We start from the raw sequence: 23631 nt of genomic DNA, 5'->3' as shown, positions 1-23631 counted from the left end.
TTTTACATCAGCACAACGGACAAAGAAGGAATGTGTGACGCACTAGTTTTTAATTAAAATTTAAAACATGTACAACACCAGTTAAATCATGGTCACACTTTTGAAGCAGTACAATATAATTTTATAAGAAGGGCAAAATTACTATTAATGAAGGTTTTTTTTTTTCCTTTAGTCACACCATTAAAAACATTCTGCAAGCAACTTATGCATCAACTAACTAGACCAGCAACAACTACATCATAGAATTTGTTAAATACTTTGTTCCTTTTTAGGTTTTTTGCACCTGTAGAAGGTAAATCACAGTGGTTTGGCCCTGACTGGGCCACATATGTAAAATTCTGAGTTTACAATTAAAAATCAATATAGGAATCCAGTGTCTTGCCACTAATTTATACCACCATTTCCCACATTAGTAGCTAAAGGATTTTGGCACCTGTATTTTTTTAAAAAAAGATTAAAAGCATGGGAAAATATTGTGCAAAATGCAACCAATCTAAAACCATTCTATTCCCCTGTACTTTAATTTCTACAAGTCCTGATAAGCTTACATTGATCTTAGTGCAACACAGAGGCAGCTTCTCAACTACCCACTTCATGTAAATATCAACATAAAACATCCTGTCAGCATTACAACTAAACATTAAAGCATGTAGCCACTGCACTTTACCACTGGAATAAGGAAATCCTGATGGTTTCAAACATAGTATAAAAGCAAATATGAAAGTTAAAACACCTGCAAACAGTTCAGTCCATAAACGTAAAGTAACATTTGTTAAATATAGGTCTTAAACAAGACAAATCATGCCTCTCTTGTGAAGAAACGTGAATATGTTTCTAACTGGTATTTAAGATGCTAGAATGTTTGTATCTTGTGAATGTTTTTTCCTTCTTTGAAATAGGCCACAAGAATTGAGGAATTGAAAATGATCAGTTTTGCCAGCAGGGGACATTGTGGCCTTTCTCAGCTATAAATTGAGAGGATTGTTCAGACCAGTTTGCCTGCAGCGTCCCTTCTCATATTGCTCTTGTATTATGCCTTGGCACGGCACCATGGGTAATGATTTGATTTGGCAGTCGGCTTCACTTTGCTGGTACATGAATTAAAGCGACTTTGCCTGTTGTTTAAATTTGTTTGTTGTTCAAATCACAGGGACAAGAAGATTTGAAGCACCACAGAGAGAGGATCAGTGCTACATGATTCAAAAGTCTCAAGTTAGAGACATTAAAGTGTTATTGGGAGTTTCACTTTAAATATATCAAAGCATCACAATCAGAAATGCGACACCTTCATTAAAGGCGTAGTTCATCCTGCAGCAAGGGCTGAGAAATCTCCCTGTTGGTAAGAGGCAGTGGGGGCAGCTGCCTCTGTGTCACCTGCTTGACAAAGGTAATGAGAAAACCAACCACAAGGGCGGCGCCGAGGAGCGAGCCCACTGCCCAAGCATTGGAGGGCTCCCTGGGCATGGGTGGGGGCTTGGGTCGGGTGGTCGATGTCTCCACCAGGAGATCCCGCACGTTCCCCAGGGAGCCGTTGTTAGGTAGTGGCTGAATACCAAGAATGCTACACATGAGAGGGTAAAGGTCAACCGATCGCATGGAGTCCTTGGTGTAGCCGGCACGGAACGAAGGCCCACGAGCAACAAACACAGGCTGCATGCTGCGCAGGAGGCTATTGTAACCATGGTTACCCACTGTAAATAAAAACACGCATGAAAAATTAATCACTCACTATTCTCACTCACTCATTAATCACTCAAGTATTCAGTCTGAAGTTCCAAAAAAGCATATAATGATGCACCTCTTAAAAATAATATTTTGAACAGTATATACAGATATGAAAATTGATGTTTTAACTCAGCATTACAAAGCATGTTAATTAACAAAGCATGCTAATTACATTTTGTACTCACGCATAAAGTTTCCTGTTTTGTTCTGAACAATGGTCCATCCTTCTTTGGCCTCTATAATAATCGGCATTATCCTTACGTTGTGTCTGTAGTGTAAGTAATCAGGGATGTCTTCTCTCTTGTACACAGCCATGTTAGGATTTGCATTCTTCAACAAATTGTACACCTCATCTAATTTACCTGGGAAAAGAAAAAACAATCATGGTCAATATAATGTTATGAAATATTTAATTTCATTGATTTAATTCATTTTGTGTAAACATTGGAGTTCTTCAATAAGGTTTATTTTCCTTTTTTCTTTACGTCATTATCAAATGGTAATTTCTTGTCACAAGGTAATGAATGAATTCTGTTTAAATCAGCATTGACTGATTTCTATGCAAAAGATACACTGAGTGATGATGCAAAATATTTCTCAACAATTGTTAAAACCCTGGTTATTACCATCGATCCATCCATCCAACCATGGGCTGGAACAGGGTTACAACTTCGGTTATTACATCTTTTCTAATGATAGTAAATGTGTGTTATGTAATGTTATTTACCTTCTCTGGGTAAAATGCCCACCACTGGGCTCTTGTCTATGCACGTATAGAGATCTTGACTCACGTAGGCGTCTAACTCAATTACCTTGTCATATGATAACTGTGTCATTCCATGGTCACTTGTAACGATGAGATTGATTTTATCATAAAGGTCAGCTTTTTTGAGCCTGTCTCTGAGAAAGCCCAGTTTTACATCAATGTCCTGAATGACCACGTCCATGAGTGGACTCTCCGGACCCACATTATGGCCACTCTCATCTGGTTCCTCCCAGTAAAGAACCCCAAAATCGATGGCCTCTGTTCCCAGGAACCAACCAATAAGCATCTCCACCCGCACCTCAAACGGCATTGATGCATTATATGGCACATAATGAGTAGGGTACACTCCACCAATGGCCACGTCCGATCCAGGCCACATGGCAGCCCCGCTCCTCCGTCCAGCTTTCTGACTGGTTACCCAGAGTGGAACTGCCTCCTCCCACCATCGAGAGTCATAGACTTCAGATCCCTCCATGGAGAAGGAACGATTCAGAACTGGGTCATACATTTCATTGGCCACAATTCCGTGACTCTCCGCATGCAAGCCTGTTAATAACGTGTAGTGGTTAGGGAATGTTTTGGTGATGTAGGTATTCTCCACCCGCTCCACCTGCACACCCTCTTCCATAAGGGCACGGAAATTCGGTGTGGGCACCCTGTTGACATAGTCCCAGCGGAAGCCATCAAAAGACACCAACAGAAGTTTACTGTGCTCCTCTTGCCATGAGGATGGAGGAAGTGCCAGGACTAGAAGGCAACTCACCAAGTGTGTCTTGCTCATTACCACTACTTGCATGTTGCTTTTCCTGCAATGGAAAAATAATTTGACGTAAATCAGACAACTGTACTCTGAAACATCTTTATGTGTTATTTTTATTTTCATTATCTCTCTCCTGAAAACATGAGGGCTGAAACCAACCTGGTCTTACTAGACTCCAGACTTATTTTGAGATAGCCTACTGCATGCCATTTGAATCCAAGTTTGTACAATCAAACATTAATTGGGAAATTTGGAAAATAATTTATTTAGCCAATAACAGGTCAGATGAAATTTCAAATTTGCTCATGAACCAGATATTCGTCTCCGCCGAGAATAGTTCAGGTAGAATCGTTCTACCATGCATGAATTTCGCAGTGTTTCAGACAGCCTTTGCGCGTGTGCTGTAACAGGTGCCTGTCTCGCTCGTAAAATGTAAAAGAGGCAATTAAGCTGCAAAGCATAAACATGTATGGAAATACGCCACAGAGGCAAGCATACGCAGCAAAATGGTTGTTATAGATCGTGGATTGCGTCGTTAAAAATGGGCTCAGTAGAAAACGATGACATCATACAATGCAGCGCATGCATGCCATTTGCTCGGAATTGTCGTCTGCACGTTTGAATATAAAACGCACTCAAATGCATGATCTCTAAATGCACACATATAAAATACATGCTGCCCAAAATACAACTAAGCCAATTTGGCATATCAAAATTAATCTGGGATTTTGTTGGCTGCCGTTAGCTAGCTGCTGTACTCAGTGCAACTGCTGTATAATCAAGACAGTTTGCTACCCAGTAGAAAGCAGCTGGAACTATGACAGGCATTCCATCGATATGAGACAGGATGGTAAAACCTTGGCATGTACGAATAATAAAATGATGCAATACAAGTGGTCAAATAGGATCAGCAGGGAAACGACCGAGAACGCTTACCTTGTAGAGTAGCCTACACTCTATGGCAAAAAAGGGCTGTCGTAAACAGGAAGTCCAGCCCACAGTCCCGCACAAACATTCCTAGGCTAATCATAGCTCATTTAATGAATAAGTAATTAAGAAACATTTATTAACAAATATGAGGTTAGGTGAAATCAAAGTGCTTGTGTTGAAATATTGGTAATATTGTTGGCAGCTCTGATGTACAAAACAATGTATAAAATAAAACAAAACTCTAATGACCTATATTAACATGAATGCATTTATTTTAGTTCATTGTGTTGTCCTTTTTAAAAAATATTTAGGCCTTAACCATTTTTCTTTAAAACGTAACGTATCAAAATTATGTTCAATAAAAATCCAAATCCAATCAAATTCTACTACGTGTAAAATATATCATGTTAATTAGAAGATTTTAAATTGTTTGCAATTGCATTGTTTAATAGGACGTTTATGTTGTCTGTATTTAACACAAAATAAAATCTCGATAAACGAGAGGATCTTTAATAGCCTAGGCGTTAAATAAAGTTAATTTATTAATTTATTCACGTTAATAAAACCAGTTTACATCCGTTATTCCCATGGTCACATCAAAAGACAGAAACCAACTGATAGGAGTTTTGTATAAAAACGAATTGCTACACGAATATTATACCTCTGAGAGCGCTGACATGTCATAAAGCTGTACGAGTCACATAGGGAAATATTTAAGAATCATAAATATCAGCCTTAGGATTTCTGCATCCAAAATTTGAGTTCTCAAGTCAAAATGGTTTTAGTTTTATTTATTCTTCATGTTTTACTCCAAGGAGTGTAGATTAGATTATTATGGCGCCGTGAGATGAGTATGTGCTGTCCAGCAGGGGTCACGAAAATACTATAAACTTAAAAAAATGGAATCTTGCAGTATTTTTACATTTTCTTATAATATTATATAACTTTGTATTCATTTATAGTATCGTTAAGATTTATAATACATTATAATAAGATGTGTATTGCATGTACTTAAAATCTCAAAGTAGAGCATAGCATTTCAAGCATCGAAGCTCAAGCGTCAAATTTTAGAGCCGGCTGGTCAGTAACCTGAAAATCATAGTAAACAGTGTAATCAGAATAACTTATCATGGAGATCAATTACTTAATATTTAAAGGAAGGTCCCTTTAAAAAGCGTGGACAAATAATAACTATTTTTCTGCACTGTTACTATAGCAACTTATAACAGTCTCATGATGGCTTTCAGAAGGAGCAGCCGTTCATTTTCCACTGAGATGGGCAGTAGCGCAGCCTGATGCACAACGCGCTCGCGCTTCTGTGGTCAACTACAGAAAAGATTTGAGCAGATTCTTCACCGTCTCCGAGGCAACCAAACCTGACGCAACTCACATGGCTCCTCCTCCGATGCCTCATTCAACAAGTGGAAAGTAGCAGCAACTCAAACGCATTTAAACCTCCCTCCCGTCCTCAGCCGCATAATGTCTTACTGAGTTTCTAAGGAGACATAGCCGGTAAGTCAAAATGGATTGTCTGCATATATAACAGATTAGGTACTCATTTTTTTCTGTAGCTAATTCTATGGTAGTAGGGGAATTTCAATGGGGAAACAACTTCAGTCTAAACAGAGAGACAGAGAGAGAGAGAGAGAGAGAGAGAGAGAGAGAGAGAGAGAGAGAGAGTGTGTGTGTGTGTGTGTGTTCAGTAGCTGAACCAACTACTGCTAACCTAAAAACCTTATATGATATTTACTGAGGGGGTTGATGCTCAGATGTGCTTTTAACAATGATTTATGGAAAATATATTCTGTGTCACATGTAAAGAACTTTTCAAGTTTTTTTTATCCTTTTGCACCTAAAGGGAGTTTTAAAAATCTATCTATCTATTTATCTATCTATCTATCTATCTATCTATCTGAAACATTTGTTGCAATAAAAAAGGTCATTTCATTATTGTTAATATCAAGTGATTATTGTTTAAATACAAAATTAGAATGGCTATTGTAAACAAAGTTTTGATTCATAACTTCTTTAGATGAATGTCACATAAGCTACAAAAGTTTCTAACAATGAGTGCACTAAGTATTATTTACATGACAGAGTACAGTAGAGTAGCTGAGCCAAGTGGCTGGGTGAGATTTTGGCATTCACTGAAACAAGACCCCTCAACACCTTAATCTGGCAGCTACTTCAGATGGGATGTTTAATTTGTTCTAGAGTATTGCACACTGTGAAATTATTTTCTCCTAGCTGCTGAGTCAGATCAGCAGTGTATCGTGTTTAGTTCTCCAGTTAACTTCTCAAGTTCAGAGAACATTTCAGGCAACAGATAATTGCAATTAATACACACAATTGCATATATGCTTACACTATTTGGGCAGGTGTTGTGATAACAGATGTGTCAGGAGAGATGTTATTATCTAGAGCTAAACTAAGGAACATTTTTATTGATGTGTTCCCTTCAATTATATTAGATCCATTCATTTTGTACCATAAAAATAGTTTAAAGTAACTTAAGTAACTTTACACTTCTGTGAGCCACTGACACTGTGAGCCAATGAAAGTCCTTAGCGAAAGCTAACTTACTTTACTAACTTACTTACACGTGAAAGCTAACTTACTTTAATTTAATAATTTCACGTGAAAAATGCAGATCATGTGAGCCTATTCTGTAGGTCAGCTGTGCCATCACACACTGTCCAGTCACCTACCTGTCACTTTTTGAATGGTTTTAAAGTAGCTGTTTAATCTAGCAACAAGGCACAGACTTACTGGCTGCTTTTGGTTGCTATGGCAATAGCCAGCTTTGAGCATCTAGAATGTGACTTCAGGTGCAGACAGGAAGCACATGTGGCCTTTTAGATAGGTTAACATTAGATTTAGGTTAACATTGAAAATCTACTGAGGATAACTACACACAACCAGCCAAACAAGGTCATTGTTTCCTAAAAAGCAAATAATCTTATGAATCCAAATCTCAATTTGTAAAGCAGACCTTCCAAATAGAGGACACACAGAAATAAACTATATATTTTCATCATATATTCAAGAAAAATCGTTGTTTTTTTCATTCAAAAAATCTGAAAATCTGCCAAGTGCAAAAGTATGTGAACTCTTTTAGTTTGTGGCACCTCATATTGCAGCCATTACTTCAACCAAAGCATCTTGTGTAACCACAAAGGAGTGTCTCACATCTGCTATTTGCCCACTGCTCCTTGCAGAACTCCACCAGTTGACAGAGGCTGGAGGGACATCTGGCATGTACTGCCTGCTGCTGATCTCGCCACAGCATTTCTATGGGACTATGGTCTGGACTTTGAGCCAATCCAGAGTGCAAATCTTGTTTCTCTTACGCGATTCCTTGGTAGTTTTGCTAGAGCGCTTTGGGTCACTGTCTTGTTGCATAATTCATTTCCCAGGTTCAACTCCGTGTGTAATGGCAGGATATTCTGGTCAAGAACTTGTTGATGGTCCTGGGAATTGATGGTTCCCTGGATAATATGGAGTCATCCAGGTCTGGAGGCAGAAAAGCAGACCAAGACCTTCACATTTCCACCACCATGATTCACTGTTGGGTGGAGGTTGTTCTCTTTATATGCAGTGTTGACTTTTTTTCAAACATGGCACCTGTGCTTGTGGCCAAATAATTCAATTTTGGACTCATCTGTCCAGAGAATGGACTTCCAGTAAGTCTCTGTTTTGTCTCAGTGCTCTCTAGCAATGTTTAAACAGGCAACTTTGTTCTTTCTTGAAAGCAGAGGCTTCCTTCTAGCAACTCTCCCATGAATGCCATGTGTCTGGATCTTTCACTTGATGCCTGTCCACTGCCTGGTGGAGTTGTGGTGATGCTGAGTGCCCTCTTTTTGAGCTGGAATCTTTTGGAGATGGTCTTGTAACTTTCCCCAGACTGATGTACCACCTTTTTCATGATGTCCTCGGATGTCAGTGTCGAAACATTTGACTGGAAGTGTATAGGTAAGATTATAGTAGGGTGTATGATTAACCATGATTTATTATACCAAACAGGTTATAATGATCATCATTTTCACATGTGTGTTGAAACACAGTCATTAACTGTATTAGAAATAGTGTAAGAGGCTTAAAACTGGGTGAGGAGGGTGAGGAACAGCCCTATACAGGTGAACGTGCCACAGGTTATGCACCATGGCAAGACCAAGCGTAGCAACCAGACACCAATGTCTCTCCAAGACAAAGATTCTCAAGCAGACCGAGCTTTCCAGATGAGCTGTATAGCTCTTTTTAAGAAGCACAAAGAAACATGCAGTGCTGAGGACTGTAAAAGCAGAAACCAGTGAGACCTCGGCACACCCTTCTACCATTTGGAGAAGTCAGGCCAGATGTGGTCTTCATGGAAGAATATCTTCGATATGGATACAAGGCCATGAAAACATAGAAACTGGGGTGCATCAAACCAGCAGCAGGTTTTCTTGAGGAATGAATTAAGATTTTCAATATTTGGTTGTAACAGAAGGCCGTTTGTTCTCTGAAGAGCTGGAGAATGGTACAATAATAAGTGTCTGAGGTGAAGCAGGGTGGAGGTGCACGTTTGGGGCTGTTTCCCAAATACTGTGTAAATTACATTCAAAATTGTAGTGAAGAACACAGACAGAGGTCCTTCATGACCTGGGCAAGTAAAGTGTCTCTGAATTTCTTAGAGGATGAACCACAGTATTTAGCAACAATGTAAGAAATGGTGTGCATTCTATCTTTACAGGATTTCCTTCACCTTTCTGTGATGCCTGAGGCCAAGGAAAGCAGCAAAAATTATGCTTGGATAAGATGAAAGAAGCAAACTGATGTGTAGTTTGGATGGAGACTACAAGAGGATGAAAGTATAGCTAGTATAGAATAACATTTCTGTATAATCTCGTTTTGGCTGCAAGCTCATCAGACTAAGTACAACCCTCCAAATATCCAGTTCATTCTACTGACCAACTAGAGCAATACACAAACCACAATAGAAATTCAGTTGATTTCTAGTTTAACTTTGTTGCTTTTTTGCATTAAGCCATGGAAACAAATACAGTTCCCCAGATTAATGTGGTGGACATGAGCAGCCCGGACTACAGTGGCCTGGAAGTTACCACAGATGACCACTTGGGAACCTTAAAGGTCTTGGCTGAAAAGCTAAGACTGCAAACCAGGCGGCCCTCCTATCTGGAGTGGAAGGCTCGTGTGGAGGCTCAGAGTGCCAGAGGATCTTCTGAATCAGCAGGGCCCACTGAGCTGGACCAGGGTGCAGGACAAGAGCATGGAGACAAGGCCAAAGAAAATGTCCAGAACTCGGACTTCATACGAAAGGCAAACCTGACTTCAGGAAGCCTGAAAGGCTTCAGAAGTATTGACGAGGCTCTGGTCTGGCTGAGGAAGGAACTGGTGAGCAGATCTTGATTGTGTGATCATGGCTCAGTCTGAAGATTTTCTAGGTCACTAGTCCAAACGTTTCTATGAATAAATTAACTAATAAATGAACAAGGCTTACCACATTAACACTTAGAATTTGCATTGAGTTTAAATGGAGTGAAAGCGAGAAAGGGCAGTCAGCGATGGTCAGCCTGTTTCATCTCTCCCTCTCTGCTAGTCTCTGTTTCTGCTCAACATGTAGCCATTGCTATGTAGACAAGCACAGGCTGTTGTAGCCCAGATATGCAATGAGGGGCCTTACACCATGTAAGGATAATTTATGTTGGTCTGAATAGGCTGGAGAACTTCATATATGCATATGTATGCAGATCTTAATAGTTTGACTGAAATTAAGGTTAACGATTATGTCCATTTGATACAGTCTCTGTCTCTCTCTCTCTCTCTCTCTCACACACACACACACACACACACACACACACACACACACACACACACACACACACACACACACGTTTGTACGTTGTTCGTGCGTACAGGTGGACATGCGTTTGCAGGACCAACACCTCGCCCACCAACTCATGCGGCTGCGAGGAGACATCAACAAGCTGAAGATCGAGCAGACGTGCCACCAGCACCGGCGAATGCTCAACGACGCCACCTTTGGCCTGGAGGAGCGTGACGAGCTCTCCGATCTGCTGTGTGACGGGCCACTTACACCAGGCTTCGGGCTGTCTGCTCCACTCCGCCTGATCGGGGTCACCAAGATGAACATCAACTCCAGACGCTTCTCCCTCTGCTAGCCAAAACACAAAGGCTGTTTTTACCTGCCAGTGAACATGAAGCAAATATATATATATATATATATATATATATATATATATATATATACACACACACACACACACACATGATTATATATGTGTATGTTTATATATAGAATGGATATGAGGATTTGTTCACATTCTGGCAGTGAGTTTTCTTTCATGCGTCACTGGCCTGTTTCATTTGTCCCTGAGAACACGACGGCTCTCACGAACTCGTCTCTGAATGGCTCAGTAGCTGCAGTGTTGTGCCTGAGGTTTCGGCTACCGTTAACGTCAGATGCTGCCCACCACATGCCTCACGATTTCTACATGGCGATGGAGAGGAAAATGGTTGATTTTTTAAATCGTTTTGTATGCAAAATATATAATAAAATATATACAACTGAACAGTTTTATAACAGCATGTAGGTGACAGATTGCATAATACATAAAAAAAATACATGTTATGTCAGCCTGAGGTAAGGTTTCAGAAACACATTATGTATTTATTTATCAAAAAATGACCAAACGCTGAAGTAGCAGAGATGCAGAATGTTCACGTACCTGAAGCTCCTCGACAAACTAAGGTGTACATTATAATTTGCTTCTATTATTTTGAATGTACAGATTTAAATCATAATTTGACATTTTGTATACGTAAATGAGGGTTGATACTGACACTTAGTAATAAAAACACAAAGTACTGAAAGAGTTCTCTAAGGCATTTTGTACTTACAGTGAACATTCTATGGATTTTAATGATCTTAAACCTTTATGCACAATAGCCTAGATACAGAACTCTGGGTATGCAGCTAATGTCCTACGGTGATCTTGTTTTGCTCACTATACAAGTGAACTCAAAATGAGGTAAAGCACTTCATCAACTAGGCATCGCACAGACTGTGCAGAGAAATGTTGGCCTGCCCATGTGCACTCAAGCAGTTGCTGGCTGATGAAATCACAACCATTGAATCTTCTTCCTTATTCGTGTTAGCATTCAAAGTACAAACAGGGAAGTGAAATTAATATGCTAATTTTGCAGTGCACTATATCACCAAAGATACAAAAAACAAAACAAACAAAAACAAAAAAAATTACACGATGGTAAAAGACCTGGGAATGAACCAGGTGTGCAACTATAGTAGAAGGGCTGGCTTCTGTCCCAAAGGCCACATTCAGGAGACTAATGTTTCACAGCCTCTCACAGTGGCTGCCTTTAGTGTGGAAACAAGCCACCCTTGGTCAATGAAAAACACACAATAAAACCCAGTGAAGGGAAAGTCCAGACTGCCCAGAGATGGTGTAAAGTAACGCAGGGCAGATTTTACAACGCTCTTAGAAATAGGCATTCATGATGGCACAACCACAACAAAAAATAGACAAGACTTTTAAAATACACAATTGAGTGCCATTCCACATTATTTGCTCTGTTGGTTTATGTATAATAGCACCTGACATTTTTCATCTGTTGATGAGTGTGGGGCCCCGTGTTCGTCCGTGCTCCCATCGTGTGGGTGCAGTGACAACAGACATGCCTCGACCCGGGTGCCTTGTTCGTCAGGTCAGCAAGCGACCTCTGCTCCCAGTTGTTGGTGCCTATTCTCTTTGGCCAACACCGAAGCACATTTTTGCTCACAGATGTCCTGTAGAATGTGAGAATTTCTCCCATGTGAGCGGATGTTATGAGAGTCGACCCACTCCAGAGGACATGAAGCCTAGAATGGCCCCCTCCCTTCTGGCCAGTATCACGAAGTGCGTCAAACTTTGCAGAAGTTGCCGCTTTATACGTTTGAGCTTCCTCACCAGCAGTGACGGTGTTACACGGTGGTGCTTTTTTATGGTAGGTATGCCAGAGACTAATCCTACAAAGCCTATAACGTCTAGAAAGCGCTGCTTACTACTATAGCTTCTCTTCTAAAAACCTGTCCCCAGGATGAATGACGTGGCCCGTTTTGTGAAAGCACAGTGTGATCTCCTTTTTTTATGCATACCCTCAAGAAACAAATAGGAAGGCTGTGAACGCAGAGGTCCCATGATGAACTTGAGGCTAACGCAACACTTCATCTGACAGCAATAGATGCACTCTCACTCCAGTTGAAAAGGCCCATGCTCATTTAAAGTTCTTCTCAGTCTGGGGTGTATATCCAAAACTAAAGGTGATTTTCTATTTTGTATACAATTACCGCATGATCAGTTATAATGCCAAGATAATACACTAAAACACCAACCATGTGATTTAGTATGTATCAAACTGTACAATTAGTAAAAGGATGTCAGCTGCAAATCCAACCTAATTACATAACCTAGATCAAAGCATAAAGGCACAGGGTTTTCAAAGAACTAAGTATGCTCAACTGATCTGACTCAGAACACTGGCTAGGTGCCCAAAGCTCTGCACAGAACATTTTAATGGTATAACAAGTGCCTGCACACAAGTTAACAAAGTCTGAAAGAGGGCAGCACATCAAAACCCACAGTGAGTGATGCAGACATGAAGGGACATGCGGTAAAAACGCATGAGACGAGGATGAGCACGAGACGAGGATGAGCTTCTGAACGATTTGCAGCCTTTAAGCAACCGGCCTTGGTTTTCTTCTGGGACCGTGTACCACAGTCCACAGCCATGTTACCTCAGTTTACAATAGAAGGCAAAACAAAATCCTTGACTAGATTTATCTTCACTGCGATCATGAGGCAATATGAATCTTCATAAATGGCACTTGATCAATCAACAAACTTCAGCCGGGTATTAAAAGAAAGAAAAAAGCCAGGTCACTGATTTCCGGTGACGCTCTTGCACTGCATGAAAGGACGTTCTGCCCGGAGCAACGTGCACTATTGCCATAATCATCACAGCTAATTAAATCTACCAAAGTGCATTAGATAACGATTTCCCCTGTGCACACAGGGCATTTGATTTGTAGTCCTGCTCGACTGGCTTAACTAGGAGTTGCGTCAGGATTTAAAGCACGAAACATGAGAATTGGAGCATGGCGTTTTTGAAACGCCTTGACAATTGTATAGTGCAGGTTAAATTCAAACAAAGCTAAAAGGATTTTTTGACATTCAAGATGATAAATGGTCCCACATGACTTACAAGTGAAAACATGAGCAAACTGAAGGTCTGAGACAATGCAGAAACGTACAAGTGAAGCACAGCACTACCTGCAGAATGTGTGTGCTGACAGGCAGGAACTTACACTTACTAGTCTCAGATTTCCAAACAGGTAGACCAAAAACTCTTGACCCTAAAGCATGAAACACAAGCCTTTAAATACAGCACATAATATTTAATAAAACTCAGGTCACAGTCTGTACAGATTACAGAATGATTCTCACATCCCTGTTGGATGATACAATAAGCAGTTGTTCTGCAAGGCACAATCGTCAGGCCACCAAAAACTCAAAGAGGAAGACAGCAAATGACGAGACGAGACTCTGGATTCTCAAGCAGCCAGCATAATGGCCTTGTCAAAGATCCCCCAGGCCCTCAGCAAAACAACAAATACACAGAGCTACATTTCCTACCTGGCACATTCCACATAAACAACTGATGGGAAATTACAACCAGCAAATGTTGTAATAGGGTAGGGCCCTACTAAAATCACAGGAAAACGTTTCATGAGGTTGTGTTAGACTTCAGTTTCCCTCACTGAAGTGTTTTCAGTGCGGACTATAGTTCTGACTAGGCTTTGACTAGCAGCTTCAGGCTAACGATAGTTTAGCACGATGCTGAATACTCCCAAAACATAACAGGTGTTGTTCATAACTCCAAAGAAAAGTTTGCAAAAACCCAGATATGTAACTGTTGTTTAAATTTAAATCTACATAGCAAACATCTGCATGTTAAACATAGGTTAGCTAACTATGCAAACCTTCTCATTTGACTCCATAGGAATTGAAAAATGCGATGTGCACTGGCATTTATCTCAATGCCACCCAGTTAAGGCACATATACAGTATAAAAAATGGTCAAACTTCTGGCCTTTCACACAAAAAAAAAAATCTAATATTTAATGATCAGTGACATGATTTTCACAATTGTTTTGTTTTTTTGCCATGAATTTGGTAGGGCCCTTGTAATAACAAAATGTGTTTACATGTTATATAAACATTATATTAAAACAAAGAAAAAAAAACCCAGAAATAAAAGCACTTTTAAAAGTCGGATTAAATTTCAATTTGAGCTAAAATAAAACTATACTGCATTTTGGTCAAACAAGTATGTTACAAGATGTAGGGAACCTCTGACCCATATGAACACTGAAGGACGTCCCACCAGGACTCTGGACGAACCACAGGGACACTCCTCACACTGCAGGCAGATGATGCTCCTTCACAATGATCCAAGTACAACACGACCCACTAGCCATTCTGATCCAAACGCCATGTCTCATTCACAGATCTCACAGTAGGGCCAGAGCTGCCACAGCTTAAGAGATCCCCTACAGAAAGCCTCTCTCAGTGAGTCTTTTGTGGCGTTTATAACTTCCACAGGTCCCTTGCTCAGGTTTTTGTCTGAAGGGACACCAATCCTCCTAGTTGAAAATGGACCAAGACACCTTTGAAACCATAAAATCATCTCTGAAACTCATAAAGACATCCAATTTTGCTTTGTTTGTCAGCTACAATTAATAATTAATGTGACCCAGATTTCTGCAAATTTTGCATAAATTAAGTGGTGTTGATGAGAAGGTTGACTGATGTCACAACCCTTTCATTGCCATTCAGAGTGAACGCTCAAGACATAAAAAAGCAATTCAAACCCTAGTCTTCTGTTAAGAGCTGGTCTCAGATCAGAGTAAAAAAAAATAATGTCTCCACCACTGATGGCAGATACTGCCAATAAATATGGAGTAAAACATTAACTATGCGTAGCACAGTTACAGAAAGTCCTCATGCACTTCAAGTGTCTCCAAAAACACCATCATCAAATTTGACTGATGGTAACATGGTCTCTACATGACATGAAAGTCAGGATTGAAACCAAGTGGCAAAATCCACATTCCAGCATAATTTGTCAAACAGTGACATGGACTGGTGGACCATGCAACAGTCAGTTTATCAAGTGGTGATTGAATGCAGCACACTGTTTAAGCTCTTTGGCTCCCGCTGTTATGGTGCCATACCCTCCTGGTCCATACTGCAACCTAACGCCTCGATGTCATTGCTGATGTCAGAGATCATGCGATCCCACTCGTCACCCTCAGAGGGCGCCGTTCCTTCATCAGAGCCGCCTGCCGCACCGTTGCCGTTGGTAGTGGAGTCGGAGGCGGAGCTAGCTGTGCGTCTGTAGCGACCAAAGCTGTCTGTGATTATGCCACGGCCGTCCTTTACGCCGATCGTCTCTAGAAAGTTCTCAAAATGTTGGCTGTCTTTCTCTGGGATGAAAGGTCTGAGGCCTAAAAAGGGAACGAGGGTAGTGAGCAAGGGAAGAGCTGGTGCCTTTTTATTTATTTAATACACTGATTTCGTTTACACCTACAAGGACAACTTAAATTTCATGGGAAAATGCTATGAGGATCACCTTACAGCCCTGAAGGTTCCTTAAAACACACACTGAAAGGCCTCTGTATGTTCACAGTCTGGCAGCTTAAATAACAGTTTTCAAGGGAGTGGCTTGTGTGGGGTTTATGTGGTTTACGTTTTAATACAGAACAATCAAGTGAAGGTTGACAACACAGCTACAGGAAACTTTGCTCACCAAGTAAAAGAAACTTTCTGCTGTCTCCGTAAAGCTGCCGCAGGCTGATGCAAAACTCGTGGATGGAGGCGCCATTCCTGTACTCATGCAAGTGTGTAGCAAACTGCTGAATCTCCTGAGAGGACAGCTTCGTTCTCAACTACAAAACAAACACAAGTTGGGACAGTCAGAGGTAGACTTGTACAGTTCCAGGATCGGTCAAAGGACTCAGTAAGACATCAAGCCACTGGCGTGGACAAGCCCCGCCCCTCCTCACCGTGGTCATGTAGTCCTGGAGCAGCTCGGCCGCAGTCGTGCTCAGTTCACTCTCGCTGGCGGTTTTGTCCTGTGGCGACGCCGGTGTGGACGAGGGGGAGGGACACGGAGAGTGCCCTGTCATCTCCAGGGAGCTCGGAAACACGCTGGGATTCAATTCAAATAGATTTAAGATTGCAGTGGGCATCTTGTCTGTCTAACACTGGAAAAAACGATTTACCCTGAAGTTGGTCAAATACGTACAATGTGCCTGATCCTCCTTCAAACGGCTCTTTACCATCCATTTTGCTTGAGGAATCATCTGTGGATTAAAATAAACACGAGCCACGTAGTTAATCACTTAGCATGTGTCATCAGGAGTACAATATTCTGGTGCTGCTGCCCCATTTCCCCACAACAGAGTTCACGACTAGTCGAATTAACACGCACACAAGTCCACAAGACACAATAAGCTTTCGAAGTTTGTAGTAATTAAGAAGCAAGATGTTGAATATCTTATTTCATGCAAGATTATTTTAAAAGGGTTCAAACAAACACTCTTCAAAAGGAACAAGGTAGAGAATGTCCTAGCCTGGACGGATGCTGCTTGTCTCCAACATTCTTGATTTGGGAGCAACTCTAAGCCCACATGAGATCTCCAAAAGCCTGATATCCCAGAAGGCCACAGCGGGTGGTCCAGAGTGCAACCGCGTCCTCCACTCACCACTGTACAGAGAGAGATGTCGAGTGGGCGTCGTGGCTCCATCAAAGATGGCCCTGTCCAGAAAGTCGATGGTAGATTCTGTGTAGACTATCTGGAAGACCTGACTGAGGAGCAGACAGAGTTCCTCTGCTGCTGCCTAGAATGGCAAGACCATCAGAGGCCGTCAGAGAAGGGATGATTACCCATGATTATACTTAGGCAAAGGGACATTTTAGAAACCAAGGCAAAAAAAATTGAACACAAAAACACCCCCATGATCATAACCCAAAAATGTCAACGTGAATAGAGATATTCAACTCTGATCCACCTCCTCCTTTTTCTTTTCTATTTTTAGCAGAACACACCATGAATGTTACAGCAACATTCATAGGGGAAAAAACAGATTTGGTCGTAGCTTGGATTTAGGCTCTTAAACATTCAAGTTGGTGGCCAGTAAGTCACCTTGTTGTCGACGGCAAGCACGAGCAGGCAGCAGACCTCCACGCTACCGCTCTCAGACAGAGAGCTGAGGGTAGGTGACTTCGACAGTTCTGGACACGTACTGGGACAAGGAGAACCTCCAGGCTCCTGGGCTACGTAGAAAAACACACAGCTACATCTGACAAAATGGCTCCTCAACGTCCCTCGGAGAGGGTCGGTTTATTTCTAACAGCATAACAATCTATACAGTGTAGCATGTGCAATGCTGGTGCAGAAGCGGCGGGCCTCCCGGGGACCTCCGTGGGCCGGCTGCGGGTCCGTACCCGTTTTCAGGACCACCAGGTGCAGCGAGTCGTCCCGGATGTAGGAGGCAGCGGCGATGTCGTGTATGGGCACTCGCAGGATGATGTCTTCTCCGTCACGCCAGACCAGCTTGACGTTGTACGCAGACAGGCTCACCACGGCATCCTGCTCCGATGTCAGCTGACCCGCAAGCTGATGGGACTTCTGGTAACAGAACAGAAGACGAACCATTTTTGCCCCCTCCTGCCACTATTCACCCTATGCAAAGAGAACCATGTTGTGATGTACTTGCTTACCCTGGCATTGTCAATAAGCTGCAGAACCTCAGTGCGGCTAGAAGGATTGAGGTATCCAGGAACCGACGTCAACTGCCCAAGATACTGGCACAACCAAACACACAAGTCATTGGCAGACCACAAACATAATGACCTCAAATCAGCCTTCGGGTCTCAGTGGCGGTAATTTCATCGAAGACTTCTCACTGGACTTACTTAGGCACATTAATCTCCACCACTGACACACAGGGTTGACAGGTTTTGCCCAAACTCAGGAAAGAGTGGCAGGAACACAGAGTAACGGCCCCACGCTGATGCGAGGTGTGTGAGGTGTGCAACCTCACCTTGACCTCTTTCTCAATGTAGTCATTCAGCAGGATGTCCGGGTCGATGCGGTGGTCGGGCACAGAGAGCGGGAAGGTGTGGAGGGCTCTGCGCTCTGTGGACTTCTCCTGGGCTTTCTTATCTCTCCCCTTTTCGCCCTTCAGGAAGACGCGCTTGAACGGAGACAAACCTGCCTGCGTGGGGACGGGGGGCAGGCAGAAAGGGAACACAGGAAACAGGGGGCAGACATTAAAGTTCAGCACAGGAGACTTAAGCACATGTCCTCTAACCGAGGAGGGCGTGCAGCAGTTCAGACGTGCGTGGAAACGCTGCTCGGTGGGTCTCCAACGACAGCAGATGGCAACGGGAAGCCCTCAAACAGACGCAACCAGTGTCACCTGAGCTGCTGTGGAAACTGAAACCATAGCAACCGAGAACATAGGCTTTCCTGGCCGTGGTGGTTAGAGGCGACTGCAGACGGCTGGTGTGTGATCCCCGCCCGTGTCCCGTCCCCGTTCAACACAAACGAGACGGAAGGCTCATTCTTACACCGCACAAAAATGCTACAACACACCAGCCCCTCGGCAGCCTGCAAAACCATCTTCTGAATCAGAGCGCTAGTGTGAAGCAGAGCTAGACCGATCCATTACGTCGGTAGAACAAGGCGCCTGTTCTGTCTGTGGTGAGGCCACAGCTATGGTCGGGTATCACACGGGCACTACACATACTCCTTCCTCTTTTGCCAAGTACAAGTTGTTCATAGTCCTTCATGGCCACAACCGACAGCAACTTAATGTTTTCAAGCTATCGTGTCCAAGTCCTGATGGGAGGTTCAGTGAAGGGCATTGAAAGGCCCGTATGGACCAGCAAGAACAAAACGCTGGTGGTAACCTACCTCAGCCTCCATGACTTTTCACAGCAGTCTCTAAAGTAATGGCGGGGGGGGAAGCGTGCCTGCTGTCTCCGGTTGTCTCCAACACAGAACGGCTGTCGTGGCTCAAACAGGTGGCGCGTGGCTCGAGACAAACGACACGGGGACCACTGACCTCAAAGCCAAGCGTGCACATGCACTCTCGTTCTGACTACACAGGGCGGGCTCAGAGGAAGACGAGCAGACACCACTTCCTGTAATGAAACGCACTGCTGAACTGAAAAAGGGGCAGGTGAAACTATCACTTACTGGAGCACAGGCTAGTAAAGTAGATGCGAACTGAGAAATCACATTCTGTAGTGCTAAATTTCTGAATGTTCATTACACAGCATTCAAAAGTCCGTTAGTCATTCTCAAATATGGAGAAACACAGAACAGGACAAAAAAGTGGGGGGAGTAAGCTGTCTGGTTTGGGAGCCATCTCTAACCCAACTCCTTCTACACCCCACTACACTGTATGGCATTTCTACAGATATGAAGAGCTCCTGCACAGCTGAGGAAGGCTGAGACGTGTCCTGTTGTGTAACTACACCACAGTGTACCTTCTTCCTCATCAGTTGTCCCTGCCTTTTTAAATTATTAACATCTGATCACAGGGACACTACAGGTGCATTAACATTTCATAGGTCAGTTTCCATCTGTAATATGATAATGTAGGACTCTACAAGTGAACTCTGCCACACACATACAGCAAAGCTTAGCCTATGCAGAATTCAGACCACACACACGCACGCAGCATGAAATCAATGATAAACTAATAATATAATAGTAAATAAAAACATCTTTGATGATGCAAGCAACAATCCTTTGCTGCCCGTTCAAACCAAAAACAACTACATTTCTTTGCCAGCAACCACTAATGAGATGTATGACATTTAGATGACGTAGGCCTATTCAACGTCAGAAAATCCTAGAGACTTGTCTACGGCAACAGACTTCAAGCAGTGCATAGTCATCATATATGTGCTCTGAGACCGATCACTGCTAAAGTTCTATGTGATCTCTTACACAGCAAAGAAGATTTCATCAAACAGCCTCGCGAGTTGCAGTGAAGTCCTTCACTCTCAACGCTTCTCCTGTTTTCAATTACAGCGGTGTGACTCAACGGTGCCACCCTGTGGTCACTTGATTAGTGTTCGCTGATATGGGGTTTTAATGGCTGATGCCAACATTTACAGAGCAGGGCGTTCGATATACAGTATGGGCTAATGCCAATATTATTTACATTTGTTTGGTTAATTCATTTATTTATTTTTGCAATGGATTAAACACAAGTAAATAATAAAATCAGGCACAAAACTGTTGAATTTATTCGAACATTTAGCCAGTTGCTGCTCAATTATTTCCTGTGTCTACTCTGCAATGCACTTATTTTAAATAAAAACGATGAACCTATTAATGTCCACAGATAATTAAGCAAACAAAATAAAAAATAAAAACAGCAGGTGCATAAGAGTTACAGTACAGGGGCTCTAACTACACTTTACCACCTGTCCAAAACTGGCCTGTGGCATATTTCTGTACACTTGTTTAGATTTGCTGAAAGATTAGCTTGTCTAAGAATGCAAACAAGTCAGTCAAAAAAAATCAATCAATGTTTGCATAGCCTGAAATGATCCAAGAGGTCCATCCATCCATAATCTTTACCGCTTTATCCCGCTAGTCGGGATCATGGGTCAATCCCAGCATCATAAGGCACACACGCGCACACACACACACACACACACACACACACACACACGCAATTTAGAGTGAGTGATCAACCTAACACACATCTTAACATGCATGTCTGGCATAAAGTTTGTTCCCAAATCTTTTTTTTGGCAAGTTGACACTAGCTTTCTGACTCCTTTTAACATTAGCCAACAATTTACACTTTAGCAAATGCACCAGACATTGCTTGCAACAGACATCGGTTCTTATAGCAGATCTGGAGACAGGAACAATAGTTTTATTGGGCCTAGCTAACCCCTAGCTAATTTAAACTTCCTAACATTAAATTTCTCACTAAATTACCTGAAACAATTGAATTAAACTCACAGTACACGTTATACATTTTAAGACTGGAGTTCATGCCTCATCGTTTTCTCTCAGGAAATGTTACGTCCGGAACTGACACACACCATTTCAGAGTACCCACTACTGAATGGTGAAAAGGACAGAAAGAACAGCAAGGACAGCTCCCACATCGCGCCTCAGCACCCAGACTGACTGGGCTATGTAGTGTCTGAAGGAATAATAATAAAAAATAAAAAATAAACATTTATGTATTTTTATCAGCCTCTTGAGTACATGGGTCAATGTAGATTCTCAAAACAGTCTAGGTGATGTGGAGTGATGTTTGATCTCTCTCATGTCCATTTCACTATACAGCTGTAGCCTACATGTAGTGGCTTCTTCTCCAGTACCAGGCAATTTATGATCAGTGTGAGCCTTAATGATTACATTAAAACTAATGTCACCTACATACATGTTCAGCTTTTACACTGAATAATGTATGATGGCAGCTTTGATTGTAACAATAAGAAGTGAGAAAAGAGGAGTAAAAAAAAAGCCCAAAACAAACAAACAAACAAAAAAAACCAGCAGAACAGCCACACCTAGTGACAACATGGGCTCAATTTCCATAAACATGGCCAGGAATCTCCTACAGAAGTACTGCAATGACGGCTCAGCTCCGATAGTGTTATTGTTTTTCAAATTAGGAAAGAAAATAAACAACACTGAGCAGATTCCTGAGTTTCTAAGACTTGAGTGTGCACTGAAGGAGAGGGGAGGGGTGGTCATATCCTGTTTTAGTCTGTACTTAGCCCAGCCCTCTGTCCCCTTGTGCTTTGGGAATGTCTCTGCTCTGGATTTGGCAACATTGACAGAGAAGTGGGAATTTCTGAAAATATTTAAATCATAACTGGAATGATGCAAGTGGGAATCCAACTGGCTGAGAAATTAAATAAATTATTATTAATAATAATTAAAATATCATTAGTTACAACAGAACTAAAGATTAAACTAAATTCCGAATTAGCCAAGTAAGCATGTCAGGACAATGCTTAGGTGCAGGTGTTACACTGAAATATGTGATTGTACACTGTAAATTATCCTGTACTTAAACATTTTAACTACAGTACCAAATACCATTTGCACTACTAAACACTAATCGTTTTACACATTTTACTGTAAGACAAAATAGTTAAGAGTAGTCTTCTGAATACGAGATCCCACTGTACCGGTGTAAGATTGGTGAGGGTCTATTTCTTACGGCAAAAATAAATCAATTAAAACAAGCGCACCACATACCCCACACGTTAATGTTCAGTAAGCTAATAAATAAAAAACTTTAATTATAAATACAGTAAAATTCCTTAGGCGAGCATTCGCACGGGGACCACCCTACATGTTGTTTCGTGTTGATGTTCATTTGACAGGAGCTTGCTGTGATTCCCAGCTTGTCGTCATCGTCGCTAACGCAGCAGCTAGCTAACCTAGCCGTGATGCTAAGCTAACTAGCTCCGCTGGCTTAAGCTTCTGTTACTACTTCTACATGACACAAAGTCGCATAGACAGGTGGAACTTACCTTTCTAACTTTCTTCACGTCATCCTCCATCTCTATGTACAAGTGCTCTTCATGGTTAACTGGCCAGACGTGGTTTGTGTGGGTTCAGTGTCAGGCTGCTACAGCAATCAATGGTGGCACTTTCCCAGTAAACTAAAAACAGGGACCCCCCCCCGTCGGAAACTGCTCAGGTTGTTAAAATCGGTAGACTACATCACATATTTATGACAATGTTAGATACAAATAACTTGCTTTCTAGCAACCAAGACGGGTATTTGTGTAAGAAAAAGAACGCAAAAAGTAAACGTGAACTGTAAACTAGAACAAAAACAGCACCAAACTTTTCAACCCTGCCGCCATTTTGGGCGTAGAACGCTTACCCAATATGCTTTGCAAGGATACCAAAGTTTGCGGACGCTGAATGGGAGGCATGGCTGGAATCTAGAGATTCAAGGGAAGGTATATTACAAGTTTGAAAAATGTCAAGGACTGAAAGAAGAAATAGATATGGAATGTGGCAAGTTACTCAAAGGTTGTGCTGAGTGGTAGCACTTGGTGCTGTGATCATTTCATAATATTTGAATATTTCGTTTAATTGACCTTATATATATATATATATACATACATTTATATATGTATACATTTAGGTATTTCCTGTTGTGCCTCACTAATTATTCACTAATGAGCAGTTACAAATGTCTGTCAAACGTATTTTTACATTTTAAAAAGTACACTGTGAAGTGTACTGTGAGTTTTAGCATATTTGAGTGTATTTGTGCATGCATAAGAGTGATAG

The 23631-nt window shown here is 41.8% G+C and overlaps 3 protein-coding genes across 9 annotated transcripts; 1 reads left to right on the top strand and 2 right to left on the bottom strand.

Annotated features, from left to right (window-relative positions):
* Window positions 1-28: 28 nt before the first annotated feature.
* enpp5 (ectonucleotide pyrophosphatase/phosphodiesterase 5) lies at window positions 29-4269 on the bottom strand. Its single transcript, XM_077016956.1, has 4 exons — window positions 4188-4269; window positions 2453-3297; window positions 1911-2087; window positions 29-1691 (listed from the first exon to the last, which is right to left on the bottom strand). Exons 2-4 carry the CDS (start codon window positions 3285-3287, stop codon window positions 1291-1293), a joined length of 1413 nt encoding a protein of 470 aa, XP_076873071.1. The 5' UTR covers window positions 3288-3297; window positions 4188-4269; the 3' UTR covers window positions 29-1290.
* A 1172-nt stretch (window positions 4270-5441) lies between these two features.
* Window positions 5442-11066, top strand: fam167ab (family with sequence similarity 167 member Ab). Of its 6 annotated transcripts, none has more exons than XM_077016951.1 (4): window positions 5442-5693; window positions 7937-8153; window positions 8914-9575; window positions 10100-11066. In XM_077016951.1, exons 3-4 carry the CDS (start codon window positions 9210-9212, stop codon window positions 10361-10363), a joined length of 630 nt encoding a protein of 209 aa, XP_076873066.1. In that variant the 5' UTR covers window positions 5442-5693; window positions 7937-8153; window positions 8914-9209; the 3' UTR covers window positions 10364-11066. The 6 variants fall into 6 exon arrangements, with proteins under 6 accessions (XP_076873066.1, XP_076873067.1, XP_076873062.1 ...); XM_077016952.1 differs by having other exon boundaries at window positions 7934-8153; XM_077016947.1 differs by having other exon boundaries at window positions 7400-8153.
* A 2575-nt stretch (window positions 11067-13641) lies between these two features.
* ccm2 (CCM2 scaffold protein) lies at window positions 13642-23200 on the bottom strand. Of its 2 annotated transcripts, none has more exons than XM_077016944.1 (10): window positions 22857-23200; window positions 18371-18544; window positions 18048-18131; window positions 17772-17955; window positions 17470-17600; window positions 17029-17164; window positions 16569-16626; window positions 16327-16471; window positions 16071-16209; window positions 13642-15768 (listed from the first exon to the last, which is right to left on the bottom strand). In XM_077016944.1, the coding sequence occupies exons 1-10, from the start codon at window positions 22884-22886 to the stop codon at window positions 15482-15484; spliced, it is 1368 nt and encodes a 455-aa protein (XP_076873059.1). In that variant the 5' UTR covers window positions 22887-23200; the 3' UTR covers window positions 13642-15481. The 2 variants fall into 2 exon arrangements, with proteins under 2 accessions (XP_076873059.1, XP_076873060.1); XM_077016945.1 differs by lacking the exon at window positions 22857-23200 and adding an exon at window positions 19246-19447.
* Between the last annotated feature and the right edge of the window lie 431 nt (window positions 23201-23631).

This window comes from Brachyhypopomus gauderio, chromosome 9 (genome assembly GCF_052324685.1).
Source record: "Brachyhypopomus gauderio isolate BG-103 chromosome 9, BGAUD_0.2, whole genome shotgun sequence".
Taxonomy (NCBI): domain Eukaryota; kingdom Metazoa; phylum Chordata; class Actinopteri; order Gymnotiformes; family Hypopomidae; genus Brachyhypopomus; species Brachyhypopomus gauderio.
The sequence above is the reverse complement of the archived record's forward strand: the minus strand, read 5'-3'. Positions and strand labels throughout refer to the sequence as shown.

Bases quoted from the DNA above. Each gene is read 5' to 3' on its own strand.
- ccm2 (XM_077016944.1), bottom strand. From the start codon at position 22,886: ATGGAGGATGACGTGAAGAAAGTTAGAAAG. The intron at 17,956-18,047 runs GTAAGCAAGTAC...TTCTGTTACCAG, and splicing joins AGCTTATTGACAATGCCAGG to AAGTCCCATCAGCTTGCGGG. The intron at 16,472-16,568 runs GTACGTATTTGA...ATTGAATCCCAG, and splicing joins GAAGGAGGATCAGGCACATT to CGTGTTTCCGAGCTCCCTGG.
- fam167ab (XM_077016948.1), top strand. From the start codon at position 9,210: ATGGAAACAAATACAGTTCCCCAGATTAATGTGGTGGACATGAGCAGC. The intron at 9,576-10,099 runs GTGAGCAGATCT...TCGTGCGTACAG, and splicing joins TCTGGCTGAGGAAGGAACTG to GTGGACATGCGTTTGCAGGA.
- enpp5 (XM_077016956.1), bottom strand. From the start codon at position 3,287: ATGCAAGTAGTGGTAATGAGCAAGACACACTTGGTGAGTTGCCTTCTA. The intron at 2,088-2,452 runs GTAAATAACATT...TTCTTTTCCCAG, and splicing joins GGGCATTTTACCCAGAGAAG to GTAAATTAGATGAGGTGTAC. The intron at 1,692-1,910 runs GTGAGTACAAAA...TTTTATTTACAG, and splicing joins CAAAACAGGAAACTTTATGC to TGGGTAACCATGGTTACAAT.